The sequence below is a fragment of the Gossypium arboreum genome, chromosome 7, assembly GCF_025698485.1.
Source record: "Gossypium arboreum isolate Shixiya-1 chromosome 7, ASM2569848v2, whole genome shotgun sequence".
Classification (NCBI taxonomy): Eukaryota; Viridiplantae; Streptophyta; class Magnoliopsida; order Malvales; family Malvaceae; genus Gossypium; species Gossypium arboreum.
In genome coordinates, this window is record NC_069076.1 from 89,517,532 (window position 1) to 89,528,136 (window position 10,605).

At 31.2% G+C, this 10,605-nt stretch overlaps 1 protein-coding gene across 2 annotated transcripts; it reads right to left on the minus strand.

Moving 5' to 3' along the window:
- Window positions 1-969: 969 nt before the first annotated feature.
- Window positions 970-3,351, minus strand: LOC108478892 (two-component response regulator-like APRR9). Of its 2 annotated transcripts, none has more exons than XM_017781351.2 (3): window positions 2,829-3,351; window positions 2,574-2,747; window positions 970-1,315 (listed from the first exon to the last, which is right to left on the minus strand). In XM_017781351.2, the coding sequence occupies exons 1-3, from the start codon at window positions 3,204-3,206 to the stop codon at window positions 1,127-1,129; spliced, it is 741 nt and encodes a 246-aa protein (XP_017636840.1). In that variant the 5' UTR covers window positions 3,207-3,351; the 3' UTR covers window positions 970-1,126. The 2 variants fall into 2 exon arrangements, with proteins under 2 accessions (XP_017636840.1, XP_052887146.1); XM_053031186.1 differs by having other exon boundaries at window positions 1,189-1,304.
- Between the last annotated feature and the right edge of the window lie 7,254 nt (window positions 3,352-10,605).

Consider the following 10,605-nt stretch of genomic DNA (forward strand, 5'->3'; position numbering starts at 1 on the left):
CCTCCTCCTCGGTAGGCATGACACAATCCTGGAGATCGAAATTATCAAATTGCATCTTCCTCCTCAATTCTTCCTTCTGTCTTAGCAACTCCTGCAGAAACACTTTCTGCTGTTCGAACCTAGCACTTTGTTGAGCCATATGTTCCGTCATCAACCTCAGTTGCTCCTACAAACCAAACAAATGTTGTGGCAATGCTTCCTGATCAGGGGGAAATGACGACCATTGACTAAAGGGAATATTGATATCAAAAGAGTTGGAAGCACCTACATGGCCTGGGATACCTAAATTCTCTGATCTGTCAGTAAACCAACCAGCAAAAAGGTCTACCTTACTGGGTTGATTGCTAGTGCCAGAACCTCTTGCCTAGCCTGATGGAAAATTAATGGAGAAATTCTAGTTGAGGTAAGTCATTTTGGTTTCTTTAGTAATTTGAAAATTTGAAGATCAGAAGTCTGTCCACACTCACCGCACAAAATTGTTGAGTAGTTTTTAGAGCATGTCCTCTTCAAATGGGTTAAACTGTATATTTATATGATATTGTTATTGTTCATGGATGTGATATTGTAGGTAGGTTTCCATGCATGTCTACACATGGCCTACTTTATGGTTAACACGTGCTTGCATGATATGGGTTTGTCTTTATAATGATACGAACCCACATCATGTGGTCTCATCAAAGAAGGGTGCAAGTACCTTGCAAGCGAAGCCAAAGTGTGAACCGCATAGAGTACGAGCCAAGACCTAGTCGAGTACTCAAATAGTGGGTTGGTAATAGTGAGTATCATAGCAACTTTCAATTGCATGTATAAAAGGAAAATATTCCATTTTTTTTTAATTTTCTTTAACTAATTCAGTAGGAAATTTAATTTTAGTATTTAGACAACACATCATGTTTAAGATTATTCAATTTAATTCCTAGTTTAGAGGGTTAACCCGAATTAAATAAACTTTGGGATTAAGACTAGCAATTTCATTTTTATAATTAAAAATATATGTATAAACTATTTAAAGGTAAGAAGAACTTAGTTAACATTGCATCAAAATATTAAAAAGAACAAAAGCAAACCTAATACAATTTTCACAGTAAATTTGCAAAAAGAAAAACATTAGAAACTCCTTTTAGCATTAAGGATTAATGAGATTTGGTGAGAGAGAATCAATAAAAGCAATCCAATTCTCTTCATCGTCTTCTTCCTCACCGTTTACATGAATCCATTCAACTTGATGATCATTGATCTTCTCGATTTCTTCATTTCTTACGAATCGACCTCGAACACGTGGCCTACTATCTGCCAATGTTTTCCTACATGCATACTGACAAATCAGAGCATATAATTAGATGACAAGTTGAATTCTGTTAATCTATTTAAGATGAGACCTAAATTTGAAACTTCAATGATTCTATTATTATTGATGTAAGGCCTGTAATGTACCATATTGATATACTTATCTTTTAGTTGGAGAATCTTTTTACTTGTTTTCGTGCACTCAACAAATTCATAGAAGCCACTTTAATTTCTTATCTAATTTGATTCAATTATGGTAAATCTAAGTTAAATTCAATGTGACAAACACTAAATGAGCATCACACAATAAAGGGGAAGGGGACCCTACAAGGATCAAGAAAATAAAATAGATTTAATACAGAAAGTGCTACTTGTCAATTATGTAATTGATATAGTGGACAACAACATGCACTGTTATTAAATTTTTAATCAACACTTATTGTGGAGGTCAAACTTTGAATAACCCTTTTCCTTTTTAGCAAAGATAAAAAGAAATTGGCATTTGGATTTTATAAGGAAGTTTGTATAATGTTTTTTTTTTGAAAGCAATATGTAATTAAAAATTCAAAATATAAATGAAGCCATTCCATTATCAATATGGCGTTGTGTTAAACTCGAATTTAATGATTTTTACCTAGTAAAATGTGTAAAATATTCTTTTGTGACAATGATGAAATTAAACTTGAATACTAAGGGATAAATTTTAATTATAAAAAATGGTTAAAATTTTCTGTTAGTACCTATATTTTGAGTAAGTTATGAATTTAATTTTCGAACTTTAATTAATTTTAGTCTTTGTATTTATTGAATTCATCAATTTACATCCCTATACTTTTTGAATTTTGAAATTTCAATCTTGACTCAAAATAGTAGCAGTTAAATTCATTTGGTTAAATTATTTTGTTAGTCTTATACTATGTTTAGAGTTATAGATTTAGTTTACATTTTCCAGTTGGTTCATTCTTAGTCACTATATGTTTTAAAATTTTAGTCTTGACGTAAAATTACTGATAAATTCACTGACACATGTGAAAATAACAAGCTGACATGACATTATACATGTAATAATGTATTTGCCACATCATATTTTAAAAAATCAAGACTAAATTTTTAAATTTTAATCAATACGGGCAACTAAAGATGATGACATTAAAGTATACGACTAAACTTATTTACACATATTACACGCAGAAATGGAAGAATTTGAAATGATTAAGAAAAGGAGAAAAACATAATTGAAAAAGTAGAAAAAGGTTAGGGAATTGAGGTAGATAATTAATAGAAACCTTAATCTTTTTGTTGAAGTTCCTGAGATTTCTTTTACTTCGATATCTTTCAATCCTTTCTTTCTTCTGTTGAGGACTATAGCGGCAGGCTCTGCTCAATCCTTCAATGATGGCATTACTCTCACTCCCCAGTGGACTCTCCCACCTCCAATTTCGCTGCCCCATGCTATTTCCCTGCATTTCATTACACTTTAATATATATATATATATATATATATATATTAAACTAAACAATAAGGCACTGTAGAAACCAACCTGGTCTAAATCTCCTGTACTGAAAACTCTCCTCACCGGGACGAAATAAGAATCAATAGACTCATTAAGGCTGGTGGCCAAATGACAATTATGAAACCCATTCTTTTGAATTTGGAGGGAATGGCTACTGACGCTTCTCTGCATCAGGCTCCGTCTCTGAGTGGTAGTGGTGCAGCAACTGGTGAGCGAACTCGGCGAGTTGTAACTCCCGCTGCTGCTGCCACTGTGAAACGCCTCGGTCACTGACTCGAACAACTCGGCGGTTACCGGACATAATGTAGGGAAGATTAACGGCGAAGTCGTCAGGACGTCGGGGGACGTCAGGGAGTCGCTGAAAAACTCGGAGGAGGCGCGTGGGATCGTTGGATATCCAAACATAGCGCGTAAGAGAGATGGGAGAGAGCAGAGGCTGCAGAGGCCGCTACTTATGAGGAGCAAAGAGAGCTGGTTGCTGACATGAATAATGACGCCATCTTTCTTAGAGCTTGCATTGACCTTTTTTGTTGGAATTATTATTTGGCTAGAATGCGATATAAGTCCCTTACTACCCTCGTAAAATGAAAAAAATTTCTATTTAGGCCCTTTTATAGTTTATAAAATTTTAAATTAGTAATAATAAAATTACATCATGGCCCCTAAAATAATAAAAATTGATTTAATTCTTTAAAATTATAAAGATATAAGCTATTAAAACAATATAATTATATACAATTTAATTTCTTGATGTCCACATAACAAACTAAAATTTTACTAAGTCAAGTATTAGTAATTCCCGTATTAGTAATTAATAGTATAGCTACGGTGAGCAAATATATCATTCCTACGAAGACTAAAAGTATTAGTAATTACTGTATTTCTATTATTTAACTGAATAATTTGAATGATTAATTAAAATTAAAATTAACTAAATTAATTAACTAACATAAAAACAATATCGAGAAAAGAATTCACTTAGATTCCATCTATCACTATCAATTTAAATTATGCAATTTCTTAACTTAGTATATTGATCTGTAGAAACCCCTAAATTATGCAAATATTTTTTTCGAGTATAAGAGCAATTGACTCTAGGTTGATTAATTAAAATTTTTTTCTAATTAAAACCCTTATTATTGCATTAGCTCGTGCTATGGATTCCCTATTAGATTTGACTCTAATCTGGTAGATTTATGCCATCCTATTTCTAAGATTATATGCAACTCCACTCAATTAAGCAAGATCCACTCTTAAATAGGGTCTATTCAACCACCGATTTAAGCACATCAAATATGGATTAATAATCTAGAAATATTAAACCAAAAATTAAGTACACATAGTTGAGAACAAGAAACTAAATATTTATTACATAAAATAAAAATCAAACGACTGAATACATTATAGGGTTCATCTTTCTAGGTATTTAGAAAAATAGTCCATGCTTGAAAATAAAACCATCCAAGATACAATATAATTGAAAGAAACAAAGAAACTCAAGATAAGCTCGTAAAAAATCAATTGGGAATCTTCAATCTTGACGGAAATCTGTTTCAGAATCAGCTTCACCAGTGCTTTTCGAGTTGTTTTCTTAAATATTCTATGACGACTCACTCCTATCTTTTTATTTTTGTCATATATACGTCTTAGAATGCCCGAAAAACCTAAAAATCGCGATTTTCCGAAGTTTGGCATGAAATCTCGTGAAAATGAAATAGCCTACCACATGCCCGTGTGGTTCACACGGTCGTGTGGCCAGGCCATGTGGAATGGGTCAGCCCATGTGGCTTTTGTAGCTTACTCCGATTTTTGCTCATTTTCCTTTCAAATGCTTTATTAAGCATAAAAATATAAATTTAAAGGATTAGGAGTATAAAATTCACCACTAATGTCGAATTATCACCCAAAAATGCATTAAGAACGAGGTTAAAACATGTTACTTTTAGTACTTATCATTTCTCTTCCCTAAAAAATTCTTTTTGGAGTTGCCCATGTCCCATGGTTATCTGAAATGGATCAAATTGGCCCATCATCTACAAATCCGAAGAAAGACTTTAGACCAGTTGAGCCAAGAAACGATACATATTAGTTGAATTGATTTTTAATATTTTTATTTTTTATTTTTATTATTTAAATGTTCAAACTGTCCACATCGGGTGAATTGGTGGTCTAATCGATTTGACTACCATTTTGATTTTGAAAACCTTGTTATTTCTAGGAATTTATTTATCTAATTTTTCATATTTCAAAATTTAGATCTAATTATTAATATCGTTAAAATTTATGTGAAATTTGCTGGTATAACATTTTAAAAAACTTACTTAGTAGCTATGTAACTAAAAAATGTCATTGCAATGAACCTAGATTAGACAAAATTTTAATTATATTAACAATTGGACTTGCATTTTAAATCTAAAGTATAGAGGAATAAATTTCTTGAAATAAAATCAAGGAGACTAAATTCTAAATATATGAAGAATAAAATGAGAATTTAAATTTTAAACTGGAAAAACTAAAAATTATGTTTGTTGCAAAGTAATGATTAGGTCTACTACTTATATTATTTGAAAACTGATTCTTTTTAAATGTGGTTCACGAGAGGGTCGAGGGTGTGGATTTTCAAGAGTAAGAGAGGGTCGAGGGTGTGTTTCTTGAAAGGATTTGTCAAATTTTTTATATTTAAATCAAATTGATAGAATGTGTAAATATTGAAGAATTAAGTTTGTTATTAGGCCAATAAAAAAATCCACATTAGCTTTCTGTCCCTGAACTAACGACAATTAATGGAAGAGTGACTAATATATTTATTTTTAAAAAGTTGAGTGAGTAAATAGAAAAAAAAATTAATAATTGGGTGATCAAAATACAATGAAGTGAGTATTTTTCTTTTTACCCTATTTACAAATAAAATTTTTTGGGTACAAGATCAAGAACAATTAAGGCCAAGAGAAATTGAAAAAAGTTTTAGAAGCAGTTTTAGTCCAATGGTACGCTTCACTTCTCAGTTGATGGTTATTCGCTGGTTGCGAAGAAATATTGACGTGTTGAAGATGGGACATAATATCCTTAAAATTTAGCTGAAGTTTCCATCCAATTTTGGTGCAACCAGCAATGATGTTGCTCCATTTCTTATTGCCCTTCAATAGCCTACAAGAATTAATATTGTGAGACCTAAGAAGCAGGAGAATAACACAATGAGTGAGGATCCGAGCAAGAAGTTTGCTAGAAAATTTAAAACTGCAGATAGATATAAGTTTGAAACCGTTAGAATTTTGGGCCATGGCTGATCCTCCAATCATGTTGTTTTGTCTATTTTGAACAATGTTAAAAGAAAGATACCATTGTGAGGTAGGAGTATCTAAAAAAGGAACCAAACGAATTCTCTACTGTCGGATTTGGTAAAAGTTGTCCTGGAAGGAATTAAGGATTGACTGAAACGTGTCAAAGATTCTTTTAATTACACCGATGAGGCAAGGACTAGTTCCTTGAAATATGATATTGTTCTTTGATTTCTAGATTATCTATAGAGTGCAAGACGTTGCCGTGTAGAAACTCCTTTAGCACTCAGATGAGAGATTGTTACATTGAAGCGATTGAAGGATCCAATTGGATATAGATGTCCCATTTAAGGATTTAATGCGGAATGCAAAGGGAGATCCAAACTAGACCGCTTTAGCGAAGTTGTAGTTAAGAAAGAGATGGTCAAGGGGTTCTTTATTATCCTTACAAAGGGGACATAAAAAGTCATTGATTGAAAGCCTTCTTGATAAGAGATCCTTTGTGGAGAAGTTATTGTTGTAGATCTTCCATAGAAATATGATAATCTTTTGAATGCGATCTTAAGTCATAGGAGATTTTTCCATGCTACTTGCTGGTATTTATAAATTTTGAAGGTAGTTGGTAAATTAATGTATATATGCTCATAGTTTCATTTTACATCTTAATTTGTTATCTTAAATTCTTAAAGCAGAGATCTTTATAATCAAGGGATAAATTTCAAAACTATACATGAATTTTATTTTAATGTGTAATTTTATATGTTGTTGACACAATAAATCAAAAAGGAAGAAACAAGGAGGAAAAGGTGGTGGCCACGGGAAGGCCGATTCACCTGTGACAAGTAGCAAGCTAGAATAGGGAACTAAGAGAAAAATAGTGGAGAGGAAGGAGAAGGTTGGAGAACACTAGGGTTTTCTTAGGGAAGAAGAAGGGACTCATTGCCTCTCGTGCTCCAAGATATATATATATATATATATATATATATATAGGGGTCATTTTTTTGGTAGTTGATTGCCTCCAGACATACCCACGTCCAGAGTAGAAATCCTACACAAAAGATGTGAAAGGTGGTATCACAAATATACGGGTCAGGTTGTAATATAGTTACAATGGAATAAATAAGTACTCTGAGGATCATATCGAAGGGAAGCGAGTAATATTAAATTTTAAATATAAAGATGAGATGCAAACTTGTCTTCCAACATAAAAAACATCAATTAATAATAAAGAGTTATCCACGACCAATTCACAACAAGAAGAGAAAACAATTGAATTGCAAGGGGTTATTTGCGACTACTCCTCATGGCTTCCCATTGTGGCTCTCCTCATTGTCTTTACCTTAAATCACTAAAATGCTCTCAAGTTATACCTCTTTGATTGCTCTCATTTTTGGCAAGTGAATTGCATTACTTTGTGGAAATTGAGTGTTTAACAAGCCATGAGAAAGACAAGAACACTCAAAAGATGTTTTTTTGCTGAAAACTAGTGTGTGTTGATGGATGAAATAAAGCATCCTTTTACAGCCTTCTAGCCCCCAATGTCCTTGGTGCTGTCCCTTAATGTGAGGAATAGTGGGTGGAGACTTTTCAATTTTAGCAAGGAAGTTGGCTTATTTTTCTCCTTGTATGGCCGACCTTTGAATGGTAAAAGGGAGGTGGTTTTGACTGCTATTTTTAGCAGGGAAGTGGACAGTTTTGAGCCTTGATTCAAGGGGAAAAATTTGCTGATTTTATTTGATGGAGAATGGGGTCAAATTTGTTATTTTCTGGAGATGAGTGGCCAGTTATGGTTTGCTAATTTTAGCAGTGGATTTTTCCATTCTATTCCATGGAAAAGTGGGTGAATGGAATGGTTTTGGGCCTTCAATTAGACAGTATTAGGCCTCTATGTAATTGAATCTGGAATAAAGTCATTTTGAATCCTACGTGACTGTCTTTTGAATCTTTCAACCTATACATGTTTAAGATTTAAATACATCCAAAATTTTATCATCTTTTAGCCTAATTATTCCCAAAAATTAATAAAATAACATGCATTTAACATAAATTTTACAAATTTAACACATTCCCATTGAAATTATAAATATCAGAAAATTGAGTATAAAACTACAAAAAGTGCTATTTATTTGCTCGAAATTAGCATAAATTGTACACAAAAAGTGCTAAAATATCTATATATTTTAAAGTTTACAATAGGCTTTATGATTTTTGATTAAATATGATTTGAATTTAAATTGTTATTATAGCTATTTCATGTAAGTATATAATAATCACTTCTCTATAATATTAAAAATTTTGATAGATAAATAGAAAGAATTACGTATATATAAAAGTAACGTCAAATTTTATTTTTACAAAAATTCTAACAATGCAATAATTATATGATTAATTAGTATAGTTATGATGATTAGAAATCATATAATGAAAAAAAGTTTGCCTCTGGAAGATGATGCCCAACTAGCATCAAGATAAAAAAAGAGACATACCCCACACCCACTTTACTTAGCTCAAACGAGATGGCCTTAATAGCATTTGCAAGTCCCATGTGAGGAGCATTTTTACAGATAGAATGATTATAATTTTATTTGCTAAATTTAGAGGCTAAATAAGGTTCATCCTATTTTTGCATATTTTAAACATAGTAATTCGGTGACAAAGGAACGTAATTATATTCATTTAAATTCTTGTGATTCAGGGTGTCTTTATGTATTTATCACAATGACTTGGTTACCCAACTTGTTTCCATCATCATCATTAATTAATTAATTAACTTACTTGTTTCTTAATGTATTTTTTAAATAAAAGGTAAGAGAGTTCTTTTGTTTTTCCCGCTAAGTAAATAAATTTTTTAAGAGGTTTTCACTTTACTTAATAGAGTAGAAAAAAGTAAAAAATGAAAAATTAAAGAGGTAAAAATAGAATGATGGAAAATGTAATTTCTTTTAAATAGGTGTTTTTGGTAGAAAATATGAAAAATTTGAAATAGAAGGTAATTGTTTAACGTTTATTATTTGATAGAGTTGAAAAGATAAAGAAACAAAATGAATATTTGAAAAATTTATAATTTTGAATTGAGATATATATCTCTCTCATTTTCTCTTATTTCATCTTCGGATTTTTTATGCATTAAGATGTTTCTTATTTTATTTCTTCTCACTTTTCTTCTATAATCCTTATCAAACACATTCAAAATTTATTTTCTTTTAATTTGTTGGTGTTAGGTTATTTGTTGGTTTTAACTTCTAATATTTCCTTCATTGATGCATTGGTTTCTTTTATTAGAAAAAAATATTTTCTTTTTATTTTTCCAAGCACTCCTTTCATCTCTCCATCTTTTTTATCTAACCAAATATATTTTAAACAAAATTAAAAAGAGTAAATACACTATAATCCCGTCGGGTGAATAGACGAGAGGAAAGTATAATCCCCTCTCTCTCAGGTAAATATATTTAAAAACTATAAAAGATACCTTATATAGCTTCTTAATCTTATGAAATCAATATATTCTAAACATCATTTTCATAATTCACAAAAGAGATCATTATTGTATTACAAAAAAGTTTTTGATTAAATCTAGAAATTAGCTTGTTAAGCCAAATTCCCAAAAATAGAGATGCGAGCTTGAAAGCACATGATACAATAGGCTTTTAAATATAAGCAATGATTTTATGGTTCTCTGTTTCTTTTGTTATTTTAAGTCCAAAGGCTGCATTACAAAATAATGGGGGGAATATGTATTGTTATAGTTGATTGGCTTAAAAAATCTTTGAGGATGATGATGACATTGAAAATAGGTTGTGGGAACTTGATATCCCTAAAGAATCTCCATGAAAGAAGGGGACCCGAAGAGTGGCTTAGCATCTTCTCATATTGTTAGTAGTAGATCGATTGGACAACATCTATATATCACTTTCAAAAGGGATATAAACCAAGGGACTATTCTCTCTCTCTTTGAGGAACTACTTTATATTAAAGCACTGCTGGTGCTGTCGTAGCTCCATTGTAACTTGTAGTCACTCGACGTTTCGGTCCTTGGTTGGTCAATAACTAGAGTTGAATGACAATGAGGAACCCATTCACCCTAGTCTATGTTTGGGAAACAACGATTTCCATATCCACTTTAGTTACTCCAACACAACCAGTCTCTTTCTTTGTGCCATGATGTTTCATATCATAACACAAGTGCTAAGCTCCCAACTTCTTGTACCTTGTCTCTGGCCCACTTCCTTTTTCTATTTTTTTTTAATATCTCTACATTACAAAATAAATAAAATTTTATGTTCGTTTTATAATTTATAAAGATTAATTTTTTTTTTAGAATTTATAATTATTCTTCTTAATTAATAATATGTCTTACCATTACATCTAATGTTTATTTATCTTTTATAATTACTCACTTATATATTGTACAATATAGAGAAGTTGAATTTTACTCCATCAATTCATATAATCAATTCTTACATTTCTATATCATCAATAATATTTTCACTATTTTTAAATTTCATAAATATAAATGGGAATATATG

Bases quoted from the DNA above. Each gene is read 5' to 3' on its own strand.
- LOC108478892 (XM_017781351.2), bottom strand. From the start codon at position 3,206: ATGTTTGGATATCCAACGATCCCACGCGCCTCCTCCGAGTTTTTCAGC. The intron at 2,748-2,828 runs GTTGGTTTCTAC...AATGAAATGCAG, and splicing joins GTACAGGAGATTTAGACCAG to GGAAATAGCATGGGGCAGCG. The intron at 1,316-2,573 runs GTTTCTATTAAT...CTGATTTGTCAG, and splicing joins ACTTCAACAAAAAGATTAAG to TATGCATGTAGGAAAACATT.